This window comes from Orcinus orca, chromosome X, assembly GCF_937001465.1.
Source record: "Orcinus orca chromosome X, mOrcOrc1.1, whole genome shotgun sequence".
Lineage (NCBI taxonomy): Eukaryota > Metazoa > Chordata > Mammalia > Artiodactyla > Delphinidae > Orcinus > Orcinus orca.
The window spans coordinates 130,685,515-130,702,822 of record NC_064580.1 but is presented as its reverse complement, the minus strand read 5'-3'; the positions used below and the strand labels follow the sequence as shown (position 1 = coordinate 130,702,822).

General features: G+C 57.2%; 1 protein-coding gene and 1 non-coding gene across 8 annotated transcripts; one reads left to right on the top strand and one right to left on the bottom strand.

The window, feature by feature from the left end:
* Positions 1–1,093: 1,093 nt before the first annotated feature.
* PNCK (pregnancy up-regulated nonubiquitous CaM kinase) lies at positions 1,094–16,686 on the top strand. Of its 7 annotated transcripts, none has more exons than XM_049704339.1 (16): positions 1,099–2,234; positions 3,259–5,467; positions 7,037–7,118; positions 8,481–8,557; positions 9,441–9,551; positions 12,516–12,585; positions 12,783–12,914; positions 13,138–13,212; positions 13,285–13,423; positions 13,565–13,688; positions 13,866–13,941; positions 14,037–14,149; positions 14,240–14,318; positions 14,410–14,497; positions 14,650–14,794; positions 15,127–16,677. In XM_049704339.1, exons 5-15 carry the CDS (start codon positions 9,509–9,511, stop codon positions 14,785–14,787), a joined length of 1,077 nt encoding a protein of 358 aa, XP_049560296.1. In that variant the 5' UTR covers positions 1,099–2,234; positions 3,259–5,467; positions 7,037–7,118; positions 8,481–8,557; positions 9,441–9,508; the 3' UTR covers positions 14,788–14,794; positions 15,127–16,677. The 7 variants fall into 7 exon arrangements, with proteins under 7 accessions (XP_033273547.1, XP_033273548.1, XP_049560296.1 ...); XM_049704340.1 differs by adding an exon at positions 10,539–10,755 and having other exon boundaries at positions 3,259–7,118; XM_033417656.2 differs by having other exon boundaries at positions 1,094–2,234; positions 3,259–7,118; positions 13,643–13,688; positions 15,127–16,685.
* On the bottom strand, positions 3,562–3,675 carry LOC117199128 (small nucleolar RNA SNORA57). The gene has a single exon (XR_004480308.1). It is a non-coding gene; the product is annotated as a small nucleolar RNA SNORA57 (small nucleolar RNA).
* Positions 16,687–17,308: the final 622 nt, after the last annotated feature.

The following is a 17,308-nucleotide window of genomic DNA, read 5'->3' as shown; positions in this document are numbered from 1 at the left end:
CCCCAGGTTCACCCGGGCCTGGTTCACGTCGACCCTCCTAACCTGCCCTTCCCGGTTCTAGGCCAGCCACTACCCTGGCTGCCTTCTCGACATCCTTGCCCCACCTCTTCCCTCCTCCTCCTTCCAGCCTGTCCCATCTCGGTCCCTTCTCTGACTCCCAGCTGCAGCTTGGGCCACTGTTGGGTACCAAGGCCTACAGCTTTCCGGCTCCCCTGCACCAGAGGGGGTGCAGGGTGCTTCCGCCTCCTGCAGGGCTGGGCCCAGCTGGCCAAATCGGGGAACGGCTGGGGCGGGGGTGTGGGTATGCCTCCAGGTGTGTGCTGTGGGGCTTTGCCAAGACCCTGTCTCCTGCCATTCGGCCCTCCCTGAGGGACACAGCACTGGTAGCTGGGGGTCAGGGTCCCAGCTCTTGGAGTGACAGGTCTCCGTGAGTCTCCTAAGCAGGCAGAGGGGAGCCTGCCCAACCGAGGGACAATGCTACACCTTTTCACCAAAGTGGAGGGTGGTAGGGATTCCTGCCACCCCTACCCCTGCCTGATTTATGTGAGACTCTGGCAGGAGTAGGGTAAGGCTGCCCCCTGGTGCTTGGTAGGTGCACAGACCCTCCCCCAGAGGCCTCAGCTAAGAGGGCCCAGCTCCGCACCCTCTGTGCTTCTCTCCCCAGGGACCTGCAGGCCTCCCCGGCAAGGGCAAGGTTGTTCAGCTGCTTCCCCATCAGCAGCTGAGCAGCCTGTTCGGAATTTCCCAGGGCCAAGAGTAGCCATAGGATGGGGAAGGAAGGGGTCATTATCCCGGCTGGAGATGTGAAGTGTGCCCGCCCCCACCCCTGACCCCAGTCCCAGGCTCCCCAGTCGCCACGCTGCAGTCCCCAGATGGCTCATCCCGTTAAGCTAAACCCTCAGCCATCCGGGCGGCTTTAGGAAGAAAAGCAGTTCCGGCCTGAGCCAGCTTGAACCTGTTAGGTGAGGGAGGGGCAAGCCTTAACGGGCCTGGGCCTGTGTGGGAGACAGGCGGGGTCTCCAGTGTTTAGGTGGAGCGGGGGCACTGGGGGCTCGGGGACCCTCGAGGGGGCGGGGTCCCGGTGCTCCTCGGGAGACCCAATCTCGAGTCTTCCCTGGCCCAGCCTACGAGTGACCCGTAGATGGCCTGGGGAAGCAGGGGCCACCCTCAGGGCGAGGACTGAGGGGGAAGGGGCCTGGCCCAGTGAACCGCAGGCACCCCTATGCAGTCTGAGAGGGGAAAGAGGATCCGGTGGAGTAAGTGGAGGGGAAGGGGCAGGGCGTGCTTGCGGCCGAGGGTGTGACGCCTGCAAGGGGAGGGCGTTCATTAGCTGGCGGTGACCTGGGTGAGGGCTGGCTTCGATGGAGAGGCCGGATGGCGCCAGGGGAAGCTCAGGGAAGTGAGGCCGTGGCCGGGGGCAGGAGACTCAAGAATTTAAGAACTTGCCTGTCCGAGGAGCTCGGTGGGGAGAGAAGGCAGGGGCTGGGGAAGGACGTGGTGAGCTGATTGCACTTTGGGAATGGCACTTTTGAAGACGGCAGAGGGTGAACCGAGCAAGGCCGAGGGAGCTTGAGAAGCAAGGGTGGGGACCTCGGCTGCCGTGCCCAGGACGGGAGGGGACATGTTCCAAGGCCAGTGGCAGGACCGGGGGGGGGGGGAACTGCCACCTGCGGCTGCCATTGTCTCTGTGGGCTCAGAGGCTGCTAAGAGCGAGGTGGCTTCGCTGGAGGTGGCTGAAGAGAGCTGCGAAGGGCGAGCCGGCTGCAGAGAGCGGCTACCGCCGCTCCAGGGACCACCAGCCGCTCGGAGCACGGGCCTCCGCATCTGGGGGTGCGACAGGGCCACACCCTCGCTCCCTCCCCGTCGCCAGTCTGCCCCAGTGGGCGATGAGACCACCCCCTGCCTCCCCAGCCCCCGTGTGGTCTCCTCCTGTGGCCCGGGCACCACGTGCTTCTCTCAGCAGCAGAGATCTGACCGGTTCCTCCCCTATACGCTCTTCCCTGTGCTTTCCTCTCTGCTGAAGATCAGCCTACAATCTCCTCCAAGGCGTTTGCGATCAGGCACGAGCTGGCCCACGGGCTCTCCAGAGCTGGAGGGCGCTGCGCCTCCCCGCATCTCCTTCCGATCCTGTGGGATTCAGCTCACCCGCCACCTGGCCCAGGAGGCTAAAGAGGGAGACTCGGGAGCCCTCGACCCCTGCACACAAGCTGCACCGCCTCCCGTGTCCAGACGGGGTGAGCTGGGCTTTGGAGATGCATGAGGTTCACGAACACATCCTCGCCTCTGGCCGGATGATCAGGCAGGAGTTTCTCAAAGTGGGAGCTGGGGTCGGAACTCTGGCCTCTGATGTGTTGACCCGAGCAGTCCTTAGGAGTGTCTCAACTGATAGGGACGTCTACAGTGTTCCAACAGAGGCAGAGGGGTTTCCAGCCCTCGGTGGGTTCTCAGGGCTTCGCAAAGGTGTATTTGCCAACACCCCCTACCCCTGCGGCAGACCCTCAGCTGAGGGCAGGAGGCTGCCCCGCGCCGGGCCCCGGTATTGATGGCCCTTCGAGGCTGGTTCCCAAGCACGTGCACGAGGGGGTGGGTGTGCCCTACCGCCGCTCCCGGGTGAGAAGCAAAGCGTTGCCCAGGCAGAAGCCACAGTTAGGCTGGGGGTGAGAGTAGGAGCTGAGGAGGAAGGGGAGGGGAGAGCTGGAAGGGGGGCGGGGAGGGAGGGCTCCCATTGTCCAGGGAGGCCTGGGGATTTGGGCTGGGGATTGGACCCAGTGCCTGCAGCGACCGTGGACCTCGGAGTGGGCGGGGTGGGAGGGCGTCCGGCCCCGGGTAGACTGGTTATGCCTAGAGGACCTCGCAGCTGGAGATGGGTGCGGGGGTGGGGGGGCCTCTTTGGAGGCTGCCAGGCTTGGGGAGCTTTGCAATTAGAATTAGCTGGGAACAAAGGGACGGCTGGAGTCTACCTTGAAGGGCTTTGTGCTTCCAACCGCTGGGAAGGGGAGAAAGGCGCAGGCTGCCCGGGAGGCTGGGGGGCGGGCAACCTGAGAGGCCCGGGGCCTGCTCACCGCGGCCCCTGCACAGCACCCCTGGTCCGCCAGCTGTGTTCATCCACGCAGAACCCCCAACAGGGTTCTGAAATTCGTTTTCTATGTTTTTCTTTTTTAAGATTTTTTTGGATGCGGACCATTTTAAAGTTTTATTGAATTTATTACAATATTGCTTCTGTTTTTTTTTTTTTTTTTTTATGTTTTGGATTTCTAGCCGCGAGGCGTGTGGGATCTTAGCTCCCCGACCAGGGATCGAAGCCGCACCCCCTGCATTGGAAGCGCGGAGTCTTAACCACTGGACCGCCAGGGAAGTCCCCGTTTTTATGTTTTAAATAAACTTTTTCTAACAGAATAGCTTTAGATGCACAAACTGCAGAGATAGGAGTGAGAGTCCCCACACACACACAGCTTCCCGTTACTAACACTCTCCATCTTGTGGTCCCTTTGTTAAAATAATCAACCAATAGTATACATGATCAGCAGCTAAAATCCAGAGTCTTTTTTTTTTTTTTTTGCCCTGTGTCCTGGAGCTTGGAAGCTGCCAGTACTGAAGACATGACACCAAGGGGGCCAGAGTCCTTACATTACGTGGCCCAAGACCACACGCCTGATCCCTGCCAACAAAAGGAGGGTTAAAGTCCAGAGTCTTATTCATATGTCCTTGACTTTCCCCTCACCTCTTTTTTCTGCCCCATGATCCCACACTGCATCAGCGTTGTGTCTTCTTAGGCTCCTCTGGGCCGTGACTGTCCTCGTTTTTGGTGTTGTGGCGAAGGTCCTGCAGGACCCCTCAGGGTTTTTCTGGTGTTTTCTGTCATGAGTAGACAGGGTGATGCTTACTGAGAGGAGGACCACGGAGGCGAAGTGCCCTTCTCATCACATCCCAGCAAGACTCCGTGCTTTGAACACGACTCCCACTGTCCGTGTCGACCTGGGTCACCTGGCTGAGGTCCTGTTTGTTCACCAGGTGTCTCCACTTTGAATTTAATCTTCCCCCTTCCCATCCTGTCCTCTTGGGAACAAAGTCACTAGCCATGGCCCACGCCTGAGGAGCCATCGAGAAAAACAGGATCCGACAAAAACTGGTTAGAGCCAGTTAGGCCCAAGATGGTGGAAGACTCACTTCCAGTAGACCTCGAGCCTCATTGTAATGCATTAACATGCTAAATGACACCCCACAGGTGCCACGACAGTTCCCAGGCTGACCATAAAAGGCCAAAAAGAGGGCGATGGCCCAGTTCCTGTTGCTCTCCACCCCTTCTCCAGAATAGTTGGGACAACCCTCCCACTCCCAAAGAGCTCCCCACTAAGATGCATATTAGATAGCTGGGGAAAATGTAGACAGGATGGTTTAAGAAAAATAATTAATTTTCTTTTGCAATATTGCATGGCCCCGTACAAACTAGGGGACCAAGAGATCTGGCCAGAAAATGGGTCATTGAATGACAATACCGTCTTGCAGCTGGACCTGTTCTGTAAAGGAAAGGTAGATGGGGTGGGAGTCCCATATGTTCAAATGTTCATGACCCTATTCTAAGATCCAGGTCTAAAGAACTCCTGCCGGGTGTGCCTGGCTCACATCCCTTCAAAGTGCCTTCTTCCCCCACGGGAGCCTGATGTTTTAGGTGATGCCCTTATGAGACCACCTCCCCGAGGTCCACAACCAGGAACTCCTACCCGGCCCCCCCCACCAATTCTGAGGAGGGACAGTCTTCCGGCCTGTTTACCCCTAACGCCACATCTGGACAGCTATGGGACCCCAAACACCCCTGAATCAGCCCACGGATTTGGCTTTTGGAGTATTCAACAATAGAGATAAGGTTGAAGAGGTAAAAAGGATTCAGCGAAAAGCACAGTTATTGGCGGCAGCCCTAACCCCTGCACCACCTCAGGGTTACCCTCCCTTACAGAAGCCCATGACGGGGACAGGATCCAGGAAGCCTGGATCAGGGCCACCGTCTCGCCAGGAAAGGATCTGTTTTAAGTGTGGCCAAGACGGCCACTGGAAGGACAAATGCTCCCTGTATGGGAAAAGTCCACTGGGATCCTGCCTGACATGCAAACGAGAGGGCCACCGGAAGTGGGACCACCCCCAGTCCCGATGGGGACTCTGAGCCCCCAAACCAATGATGGCCGAGAGGACCTAAGACTGTTGGGGCCCGGGACCCTCCCTGGCTCCCCAAGGACACCTGGTCCTTTCTCTGGAGGAGCTGAAAGTGAGCGGGCCCTGTGGGGCTCCCGGGCACGGAGGCACTTTTGTCCCCCGTTTCTTGTAGGCAAGAGTCCAGCCTCCGTGACCTTCCCTGGGTTCCAAAGGGCAGAGCTGAACAGTTGCTGATCAAGGGAGAAGCGGCCAAGAAACCACCTGAGACGAGATTAAAGGGACCCGAGAAGCTCCTCCAGATCAGGACACACCACCTGAGGTGAGATTAAGGGAGTGAAAGCCCTACGCACACCCCGATCTTGTCAGGAACCCTGACTTTGAACCGTTGTTATAAAACCCCTCCTCAAATCCTCGTGGGCGGGGGACACATAGCTTTTCGAGGCAGGAGCCCGCTGTGCCCCCCTTTGTCTGGCAGAGCAGTAAAGCTCTCCTTTTCTACTTCCCCCAAAACTCTGTCTCCAAGATTTGATTGGGCACCGGTGCACAGAGACCGAGCTTTCGGTAAAGAGCCTCTGGTAACCTTGACGCGGACGGTAGGAAGGTTATTTTCTTACCAGCTATGGGGGCCGCCTAGTCTGTGCTGACTGATGGCTCAGGCCCCGCGTCCTCCCAATCGTGTATGATAAGACCAAGCAATTCAGCGTGCCCCCCCCCGCAGCTGCTTGCTAGGAAGTGGGACCTTCACACATCAGCTCTGCTCATGCCTGAGTGCCCCGTCCCTCAGTGCCCCGTCCCTGAGTGCCCCGTCCCTGAGTGCCCCGTCCCTGAGTGCCCCGTCCCTCAGTGCCCCGTCCCTCAGTGCCCCGTCCCCCTGCTGGGAAGGAACTTGCTCACTGAATTCCAGACAATAGTCCAAGCTGGAGACCCTCACGGAGAAGGCACCCGCCAAGAAAAATGATTGCTCTTGCCCGTGGGAGCCTGCCTCAATCCCAAGCCAGAGGGGGTCTCCCCTCCACCCCAGGTTGTTTCTCAAGTGAACCCCGCTGCCTGGGACGCAGAGGTCCCTGGCGGAGCTGCTCTCGTCAGGCTACCTTTAGAAATGGGACCACGTGAAGCTGTAGGCCAGCCTCGAGGGCCACGATCAGAGAGCTTCTTAAACCCAGGGAGGATCCTCAAAAGTGTTTATAAATAAATTACCAAAATGGGAGGCCACTGGTCTGACTAAACTAACCATCGCCGATAGGAATTTGGGGTGAAGGAGGCCTTCTCCCCTAAGCTAGATGAGGGCAAGTAAAACATTCCAACATAGGTGAATGAGGTGAATGAGTGTGTCAGTCTTTTGATATCACTGAGGTGGCCACTCAATTCTTTGAGGAAAAAAAAACCTCCTTGTTTTATAACTCTAGTCTGTACAGGATCAGAGGTGGAGCTCCAGAAAGAATCCACATCCCACCAGCCTTTACCACTCCTCAAACCTCCCCTCCTTATCTTAAGAGGCTTGTAAGTACGGAGGGAAAACAATTTTTTTTTCTGGCCTTAAGGGAACAAAGTCATCCTAGAAGGAACTTGCCTTTTGCTCCTCAGGCCTTTGAGATACAAATGCTCTACCTGTTCTTCTCCAGGAGCCCATAGCTCTGCCATCTCTTTAAAATGCACATTTTGAGCAGCAGAAACGAACACATTCACCTAATGAAGGACATCTTGGTTGCTCCAGTTTTTGCCCATTCTGAAAAAGCTGCTATGAACATTTTGTGCTCGTTTTTCTGTGGACATAAAATTTCAAATCCTTTGAGTAAAATACCAAGGAGCGCGGTTGCTGTATGGTAAGAGTATGTTTAGTTTTGTAAGAAACAGCCAAACTGGCCGCACCATTTTGCATTCCCTCCAGCAATGAATGAGAGTTCCCGTAGCTCCACATCCTCGCCAGCATTTGGTGGTGTCAGTGGTCCAGATTTTGGCCATTCTCAGAGGTGTGTAGTGGTGTCTCATCGTTGTTTTAATTTGCAATTCCCTAATGACATATGATGTTAAACCTCTTTTCATATGCTTATTTGCTCTCTGTATTTCTTCTTTGGTCAGGTATCTGTTCAGATCTTTGGCCCCCTTTTTAAAAAAATTTTTTTTTGAATTTTATTTTATTTATTTTTTTATACAACAGGTTCTTATTAGTTATCCATTTTATACATATTAGTGCATATATGTCAATCCCAATCTCCCAATTCATCCGACCACCAGCCCCCCTCCGCCACTTTCATGCCTTGGTGTCCGTACATTTGTTCTCTACATCTGTGTCTCTATTTCTGCCCTGCAAACCAGTTCATCTGTACCATTTTTCTAGGTTCCACATATATGCATTAATACACGATATTTGTTTTTCTCTTTCTGACTTACTTCACTCTGTATGACAGTCTCTAGACCCATCCACGTCTCTACAAATGACCCAATTTTGTTCCTTTTTATGGCTGAGTAATATTCCATTGTATATATGTACCACATCATCTTTATCCATTCATCTGTCGATGGGCATTTAGGTTGCTTCCATGACCTGGCTATTGTAAATAGTGCTGCAATGAACACTGGGGTGCATGTGTCTTTTTGAATTATGGTTTTCTCTGAGTATATGCCCAGTAGTGGGATTGCTGGGTTGTATGGTAATTCTATTTTTAGTTTTTTAAGGAACCTCCATACTGTTCTCCATAGTGGCTGTATCAATTTACATTCCCACCAACAGTGCAAGAGGGTTCCCTTTTCTCCACACCCTCTCCAGCATTTGTTGTTTGTAGATTTTCTGATGATGCCTATTCTAACTGGTGTGAGGTGATACCTCATTGTAGTTTTGATTTGCATTTCTCTAATAATTAGTGATGTTGGGCAGCTTTTCATGTGCCTCTTGGCCATCTGTATGTCCTCTTTGGAGAAATGTCTATTTAGGTCTTCTGCCCATTTTTGGATTCGGTTGTTTGTTTTTTTAATATGGAGCTGTATGAGCTGTTTATATATTTTGGAGATTGATCCTTTGTTGGTTGATTCATTTGCAAATATTTTCTCCCATTCTGAGGGTTGTCTTTTCGTCTTGTTTGTAGTTTCCTTTGCTTTGCAAAAGCTTTTAAGTTACATTAGGTCCCATTTTTTTATTTTTGTTTTTATTTCCATTACTCTAGGAGGGGGATCAAAAAAGGTCTTGCTGTGATTTATGTCATAGAGTGTTCTGCCCGTGTTTTCCTCTAAGAGTTTTATAGTGTCCGGTCTTAAATTTAGGTCTTTAATCCACTTTGAGTTTATTTTTGTTCATGGTGTTAGGGAGTGTTCTAATTTCATTCTTTTACATGTAGCTGTCCAGTTTTCCCAGCACCACTTATTGAAGAGGCTGTCTTTTCTCCATTGTATATTCGTGCCTCCTTTATCAAAGGTAAGGTGACCATATGTGCGTGGGTTTACCTCTGGGCTTTCTATCCTGTCCCATTTATCTGTATTTCTGTTTTTGTGCCAGTACCATATTGTCTTGATTACTGTAGCTTTGTAGTATAGTCTGAAGTCAGGGAGTCTGATTCCTCCAGCTCCGTTTTTTTCCCTCAAGACTGCTTTGGCTATTTGGGGTCTTTTGTGGCTCCACACAAATTTTAAGATATTTTGTTCTAGTTCTGTAAAAAAATGCCACTGGTAATTTGATAGAGATTGCATGAAATCTGTAGATTGCTTTGGGTAGTATAGTCATTTTCACAATATTGATTCTTCCAATCCAAGAACATGGTATATCTCTCCATCTGTTTGTGTCATCTTTGATTTCTTTCATCAGTGTCTTATAGTTTTCTGCATACAGGTCTTTTACCTCCTTAGGTAGGTTTATTCCTAGGTATTTTATTCTTTTTGTTGCAATGGTGAATGGGATTGTTTCCTTAATTTCTCTTTCTGATCTTTTGTTGTTAGTGTATAGGAATGCAAGTGATTTCTGTGCATTAATTTTGTATCCTGCAACTTTACCAAATTCATTGATTAGCTCTAGTAGTTTTCTGGTGGCATCTTTAGGATTTTCTATGTATAGTATCATGTCATCTGCAAACCGTGACAGTTTTACTTCTTCTTTTCCAATTTGTATTCCTTTTAGTTCTTGTTCTTCTCTGATTGCTTTGGCCCATTTTTAAATTGGGTTGTTTGTGTTGTTATTGAGTTTTAGGAATTCCTTATATAGTTTAGGTGCCAGTCCTATATCAGATATGTGTTTTGCAAAGATTTCTCCCCAAGCTGTGGCTTGTCTTCTCATTCTCTCTCGTTTTCTCTCATTCTCTTAACAGTGTTGTTTACAGAGCTAACATGTCACATTGTGATACAGTCCAATTTATCATTTCTTCTTTAATGGACCATGCTTTTCATATTGCATCCCCAAACTCATCACCAAGCCCAAGGTAAGACAGATTTTCTCCTATGTTTTCTTCTAGAAGTTTGGCATTTTACATTTAGGTCTGTGATCCACTTTGCGTTCATTTTTCTGTAAGGCATCCCCTGAAAGGATTTTGAAAAGCTCTGCATCCACCACCCTCTAACACACACACATGTGTTTTTTGAAGTTGACATCTACAGTATTTCAACGGATGTTTCAACAGTCGTGAAGGGTGTCATTTCCAGTGTATTGTAAACACTGATTTAAAACAAAAACTGTGAGATCACTTTTTACACTTCCACTTCCTGATTTTGATTCCACAGGCTCACTTTGGAAGTGGGTCCTTTTCCTCCTGCCTCCACTTTCCATCTGCTGCCCCCCAGAGCAGTCTCCTTTGCTGTCCTTCTCCACGTGGGAAGCCTTTTATTACTCATGCATCATCGTACTTCTCCAAAACACCAATTACATTTCTTGTTAGGACCTGTGACCACAGGGCAGTGGATTCGACATGTGGATGCATAATTATGAAACAAGCAAATAAGATGGGGCTTTGGTTTGTGTCAATTTGTCCAAGTGTCCATAAACAAATAGGACTTACCGCCAGCATGAGATGGGGTTCACTGTCGGTTCCATTCCTATCTTTTTTTCTCTTTTAGATGTAAGATCTAGGAAACCCTGTTCACAGATTTGAGCAGTTGGGAGTGGGGCCCATGCTTCCGAGTGCTGAGGCCCCTGGAGCCTTCTCGAAGGAACTGGGAGGGGTGGTTGGGAAAGGGAACCTGAGGGGGCCTTCTCAGACCCGCCATTTTGAACAGAGGACACGTAGGAGCTGAGGTCTGGAGAGATGATTTTTAAAAACCTTTGCCTGCCCCGTAGACCCTCTTGAAGACTTTGTGTCAGGCCGGGGGCCTATCGACCCCTGCAAAGATAGAGCCAGCAGGTTACTCCCGGGCCCTGAGATTCCATGGAGCCCCTCCAACAATGGCCTGTGTGGATGTACTCTTGGTAACAGCCAGGACACCTGTTGCCCCCATCCTTGGTGGGACCTGGACTCCCTGGGAGGGGCGCCAGAACCGAGATGAGACTGGATGGGACAAATCCACTAATTGTTGGATGAAGGATTGGATTCATTCACCAAGCACTTATTTCCTGAGTGATTCTCCTGGGCCAAGTTGACAGAGACACTCTCTGGGAGTGGATGCTTTGCTGAGGAAAACAAGCCAAAGAAGGTGATTTTGCAGAGGTGCAGGCTCTTCAGACAGGGCAGGCGGGGTGATTACTATATAGAATGTGTTGGAGGGGGACAGCTGAGGCCTCTTTGAAGAGGTGACATTTGAGTTGAGACCTGATGGAGTGAGGGAGCAAGCCAAACAGATACCTGAGTGAGGAGTGTTCCAGGCAGAGAGGCAGTGAGTGCAAAGGCCCTGGGGCGGGTGCATGTGTGGTGTGCTTGAGGACCAGTTAAGAAGCCAGTGTGGCTGGAGCTGCTTGAGCAAGGGGCGGGGGGAGTGGGTGGAGAGGGGCCAAAGCAATGATGGGGAAGAGGGACCAATCACGCAGAACTCTTAAGCCCCTGTAAGGACTCATGCTTTGGTTTGGAGTGACACGAAGAGCCGTGGGAGGGTTTGGAGCTCAGGGGTGACATGATCTCAATAAAAGGAAGCTCTGGCTGCTCGGTGGGGAAGAAACTGCCGGTTGGAGAGGTTAAGGGTGCAGGCAGAGGGCAGGGGGAGCCCAGCGAGGAGGCTTTTGCTGTCCTCCAACTGAGTGCTGATGGGGGTTCAGGCCAAGGTGGCAGAAGTGGCAGTGGCAGGGCTGGGGCTAGGGAAGGAGGCTGTTTTAGGTCAAGTGGCCTGGATGCCCTGTCTGCGGAGAGGACATTAGAGCAGAGACCCGAAGGCACCCAGAGAGCCAGGTCAACATGTGGGTGAAGAGACTTCTGTGTGGAGGACACCGGTGGTGCAAAGGCCCTGGGGCCGGCCCAGTCAGGCCGCCGGGAGGAGCTGGAGCCGGCGGGAACCCGCACGAATGACAAAGGAGAGAGGCGGGGGCGGCCGGCGCCGGCCGATTGCCTTACAAGGCGCCCTGCAGTGCCGCGGCCGCGCTCGGCCACCGCGTGCTCGGCCGCCAGCGGGCGGCGGGGGCGCGCGCGGAGGGGGGCGGGGCCGCCGGGGCGCGGGCGGGGGGCTCGGCGCGGTGGCTACTGCGCTAGGCGACGCTGCAGCTTCGCCTCGGCTCCAGGTCCGCACCCGGCGCTCCGGGGCGCGGGCGCGCGCTGGCGGGGGCGTGCAGTGTCCCGGGCCACGGCAGGCCCGGCGCACACCTGTCACGCCCGGCGCGCCCCCGGCCGCCACGCGCGCGGCTCACGCAGCTCGGGACGCGGGAGGCCCGGGCTGCCGAGTCCCTCCCGCCGCGAGGCGCCGAGGGCTGGGCTGAGCCGGGCGGCCGCGTGGGTGGCCGTGGCGGGCGGCTGTGCGCGGGGGTCGCAGGTGCATCTAGGGCGGGTCGGTGGCCTGGGGGGCGCGTGCCTGTGGGCGCTGGGCCGTGGGTGGCAGGTCTAGGCTTGGGGGCGACCGGGGGCGCCTCTGGGCGCTGCGGATGGGAGTGAGCCTGGAGGGGCCGGGGGGGCGGGCACGGAGCCTTCTGGAAGGCGGCCAATCGCGGCTGACTAGGTTGTGTGGGGGCGGAGAGGGGGTCTCTGGGCGCTGATCGTCGTCGGGGTGCCAGGTCGCGGGGCGTCGGATCGTGGCCGTATCTGGGAGGGGGAGGAGTTTATGCGGCGGCCTCGCTGGAGGCGTCCACCTGGGAGTGCGGACCTGGACAGTGGGGGAGGGGCGAGATGTAACGGGCTGGGGGAGGGTGTGTGGGACCTGTGTTCCTGAGTGGGGCTGTGGCTGAGGGTGGCTGAGGCACTGCCGGATCTGGGTTTTGGGGGACGGGGCTGCCCCTCGCTCAGGGAGCTTCCCTCCACCTCTCCCTGCACCCCCAGACATGCTGCTGCTCAAGAAACAGACGGAGGACATCAGCAGCGTCTATGAGATCCGGGAGAAGCTCGGCTCGTGAGTGTGTGTGTGTGTGTGTGTGCGCGCGCGAGAGTGAATGTGTGTATCTGTGTGGGGGGATGGGTGGCATGGGACGGGGAGGGCTTCCCCATCTCCTTCGGCTAAGGGGGCCCTTCTCCCTCCCCGCCTCTGCTCTCGCGCCCCGCCCTCCTCCTCGCCTTTCCCCTCCCTTCCTGCCTCCCCCTCTGCCGCAGGGGCGCTTTCTCCGAGGTGGTGCTGGCCCAGGAGCGGGGCTCCTCACACCTTGTCGCCCTCAAGTGCATCCCCAAGAAGGCCCTTCGAGGCAAGGAGGCCCTGGTGGAGAACGAGATCGCGGTGCTCCGCAGGTGTGCGCCTCGCAGTGGCTGGGAGCCTCCTGGGGTGGAGCGCCCTGCCTCCTCCGTGTCCCCAGAAAGGCCTGGCCGGGGGCTCTGCCTTGCTGGACCGGCAGGGGCGGCCCATGGTAGGGTAGGGGGCAGGGGCGGGAGGAAGAGAAGAGGGTGAAGGGCTTCCCTGGGGGTCCAGAGGGGGCCGTGGCGGCCCGTAAGGGGCTTTTTCTTGCCGTTGCAGGGTCAGCCACCCCAACATCGTGGCTCTGGAGGACGTCCACGAAAGCCCTTCCCACCTCTATCTGGCCATGGAGCTGTGAGGAGGGCGGGGTCAGGCGGGGGTGGGCGGGGCCGGGGGGCCGGGTCAGCTGAGCCCCTGCCCCCCCAGGGTGACGGGGGGCGAGCTGTTCGATCGCATCATGGAGCGCGGCTCGTACACGGAGAAGGACGCCAGCCACCTGGTGGGGCAGGTCCTTGGTGCCGTCTCCTACCTGCACAGCCTGGGCATCGTGCACCGAGACCTCAAGGTGCCTCTGCCCTCCTGCCCGCCCACCCAGGCCTTGCCCCGCGTCCCTGTGCACCACGGGTCTGGGGGACTTGCGGGCGCCCAGCCCCGGGGACCACGCCACGGCTGAGCCGGTGTTCTCTCTGACATCGGTGTGTCACAGCCTGAAAACCTCCTCTATGCCACGCCCTTCGAGGACTCCAAGATCATGGTCTCTGACTTTGGCCTCTCCAAAATCCAGGCTGGCAACATGCTAGGCACCGCCTGTGGGACCCCGGGCTATGTGGGTAAGTGAGGGGGGCGCCCCGAGGCTCGCCGGGGGCCGGGGTACCCTGTGGGAGCCGAGGTGCCAGGGGCAGGGCAGGCGGTGGGCCACTCCTGGGGTGCACTAGGCTGAGCCCGGCAGCACTGAAGGCGTGCTGTGCGTGTGCGCGGGCGTGCGTCTGTCTGTCTCTGGCCCCCAGCCCCGGAGCTCTTGGAGCAGAAACCCTACGGGAAGGCCGTAGATGTGTGGGCCCTGGGTGTCATCTCCTACATCCTGTGAGTGACCACTGGGAAGGCTCTTCTTCTGCCTGCCTGCCCCCTGCTGGGTCGGGGAGGTTTGGACAGCTGGGTGATTCATCTGTGGGTGCCAGGCTGTGTGGGTACCCCCCCTTCTATGATGAGAGCGACCCCGAACTCTTCAGCCAGATCCTGAGGGCCAGCTACGAGTTTGACTCTCCCTTTTGGGATGACATCTCAGAATCAGGTGAACTTGAGGCTGACCCCAAGCTCAGGGAGCGGGGAGGGCCGTGGGGCCGTGGGGATGGGGCGGGCTGACCTGGTTTCCCTGTCCCAGCCAAAGACTTCATCCGGCACCTTCTGGAGCGAGATCCCCAGAAAAGGTTCACCTGCCAGCAGGCCTTACAGCATCTTTGGTGAGCGGGACCCCTGCTGAGCTGTCCTGGGACCAGAGGGTCCACACCCTCAGAGACCCCCACCCCTCACTGACCTTTGGCCTTGCCCTAGGATCTCCGGGGATACAGCCTTTGACAAGGACATCCTGGGCTCAGTTAGTGAGCAGATCCAGAAGAATTTTGCCCGGACCCACTGGAAGGTCAGTGTGGGGAGGGGCCTGGGGACCCGGCTCGAGGCTGCCCGCCCCGTCCGTCAGCCTCACGAGGATGGTCTGGGCCGCCAGTGGTCTTTACGGTCCTCGAAGTCTTGGGACCAGGGCCGGGACACGGCCTGACACCCCTCTCCCTGCAGCGAGCGTTCAATGCTACCTCCTTCCTGCGCCACATCCGCAAGCTGGGGCAGACCCCGGAGGGGGAGGACGCCTCGGGACGGAGGGTGATGAGCCACGGCCACCCGGGCCTCCGCACTGGCCAGCCCCCCAAGTGGTGACACCCAGGTGCGTGGGGGTGAGCCCTGCGCCCGCGGGGACCTGGCTCCTCGCTGAGCTCAGGGGGTGGCAGGCCCCGTGTGGCCAAGAGCTCAGCAGGGTGGGCCCCACAGAGTAGCGGGCTGAGGGCGGAGAGCACCGAAAGAGGGGAGGAGCCGGGGTCCCCAAGAAGTGGATGAGACAGAGAGGTGGGGGGCAGGCCGTGCCGCTGGCGTGAGGGTCCTCGAGGGGCCCAGTGAGCACCTCTGCTGAGAGCCTGGGCCGGGAGCAGGGGGTGCAGGGCAGGCCAGGGGCGCCTCCTGACTGCCCCCTTCCCTGTGCTTCTCTCTTCTCCACCCCAGGCTGAGCGCACGGACCCCCAGACTCCCTTCCAATGGACCCTTTCAGTCCCCCCCACCTCCCCCTCCCGCCCCAGGGCACCTCTGCGGTACAGTTTGAGCCCTGTGGGTGTGGTGCAGGGCACTGGGGTGGGCGCTGTTGTGGCACGTCCACAGATTTCCCTCCCCTGTCGCTGCCACACCCCGTCTAGAGACCAAGAGGCCCAGGGGCTGTCCTTCCCGTGCTGTTCTGTGCTTTGCTGACCGTGGGTGGTCCTGCTTGTGTCGTGGCCCTCCAGCCTCCCTCCAGTCTTCCCCAAATCAATAAAGACAGACAAGAGCAATGGGCAGTGGTGAGCTGGGGGGAGGGATGAGGGCTGGGAAGGAAACCAAGGAGGCAGGCCACCTCGCCCGTCACCACCCGAACTTCTGCTCCCCCCATCACAGCAGACAAGCTCCGGGTTGTCCAAGAACTTCCTGTCCCCACTCCCCGACGTGCCGGCAAGAGGCAGCCGAGCTGGCCAGCTCTGCCACCCTCGAGGTTGGCCTGCGTGTGGCTCTGGGGCCCTGGGCCGGGCTCAGGGGCGAGTGGAGCCCCGGGTGCTGTAGCCAGGAGGGCAACCAGAGTTCCGGGCTGTCTTCACCCCCCTCCCCGCCCCCCCTCCGTCTCCCTTCCTTCCCCTGCTTCCCGTGGCCGTGGCCGGACAGAGCATTCCCAGAGCACGCCTTGCACCGAAAGGCTCTGCAGCCCGTCTCTGAGGCTGGAGGAGGGGCCCCTCGTCCAGGAGGGGGCGCTGCTGGGGCCTCAACCTCTGTGCTGGGTCGTGGCTTTGGCACCGCTGGGCTCCAGGCCCTGGGGACCCCGGGCTGGGTGGGTCGTGGCTTCCGGTGTGAAGAACGGTGGCTGGTGTTCTGGTCTGTGCAGCCCCTGCCCCTCACACCCCCATTCTGGATCGGGTAGGGCTCCAGAGCCCGGCCTTGCTGGGCACCAGGCCTTTACTGGCTCCGCTTGGCCTTTGTCCTGCGCCCATGAGGGGAAGGCTCCTAGGGCCTCTCCTCGGCCCCGGTCAGGGCAGAAGCAACACCCTCACGGTTCTGGCTGAGCTGGCCACCCCTTTGTCCCACCGTCACCCCTGCCCACTGGTCCCTTCCAGCCTTCATCGCAGAGCCTGCTGGAGAAGACACCTCTCCACGTCGACCTTTGGGATCTGAAGGGAGATGGCGAGGCCCAGAGCAGGGCTGGCCTGGGTCTCGGGGGTGGGGCTGGAGCAGGGGCCGGGCTTCCGCTGAGGAGGGTAGCCACGCACAAGTCCCTCTCCGGAGTTCTCCTCCCAGCATCCTCCCACCCCCTTCCGTGCACAGCCGCGCAGGCCCCTGAGCCCGGGGCAAGTCCCGAGGGGTAGGCAGCTTCCCCCTCTGTCCCCACGGCCAATTCTAGGCCATCCTTTGCTCTAGGCTTTGGTGTCACACAATGTGGTCCCACCACGCCAGCTCCCCTTTCTCTGTCCATAGCCCGGGGGACCTCAGGCTGCCATAACCTTGGCCCGGTCTCTACAGCTTGGCCTCTTCACCTCCAACGACCTGTCCTGCCTCCCCTTAGCCCCCCACGCGGGGCCTTGTCATCTCCTGTCCTGCCACCTCAGACGTCCCCTTCTCTGGCTCTCCTCCCCTCTTTTGGTTGTTCACATTGGCCTCCCAGCACACTCACGTTTTCTCGCTTTGCCATCAACATTGATTGGGCCTCTACTCTGTGCCAGGCGCTGAGCCCACCGGCCAAGGTGCCCACCGTCACGCAGGAGGTCCTGCAGTGGAGGGAGTGGGCTTACTCAGGCGGTGGGAATGATCCGCCCGGGGAAGGTAGCAGCTGGCTGCTCAGGGAGGCCTGATCAGGAGTGCCAGAGCCAGCCTTCCAGAAGCAACCACACTCCTTCGGAGACAGCCAGCTCTTCCAGCCCAGGCTGCAGCCACATCCTCGCTGCGGAGTCAGAGTCCGGCCCCAGCTCCGGCCGCAGTGACACAGGGCGCAATTTGATCTTCCGCCAGCAGGAGGCGCCACAGTCACATTTTTCCACGTCCATCAGCCACCTGTTGATCCTTCAGCACCTGGGGCAGCTGCTCAAAACCATTTCTCCTCCCCCCTCCCAAATCCTGCCCCACGGATGTCCTAGCCTGGGGGAGAGGCCTACCCTGCCCGTCTGGGAGCAGG

Excerpts from the sequence above, each read along its gene's own strand:
- PNCK (XM_049704339.1), top strand. The coding sequence starts at position 9,509 with ATGCTTTTCATATTGCATCCCCAAACTCATCACCAAGCCCAAG. Across the intron at positions 13,689-13,865 it reads TGGGACCCCGGGCTATGTGG|CCCCGGAGCTCTTGGAGCAG; the intron begins GTAAGTGAGGGG and ends TCTGGCCCCCAG. Across the intron at positions 13,942-14,036 it reads GGTGTCATCTCCTACATCCT|GCTGTGTGGGTACCCCCCCT; the intron begins GTGAGTGACCAC and ends TGTGGGTGCCAG.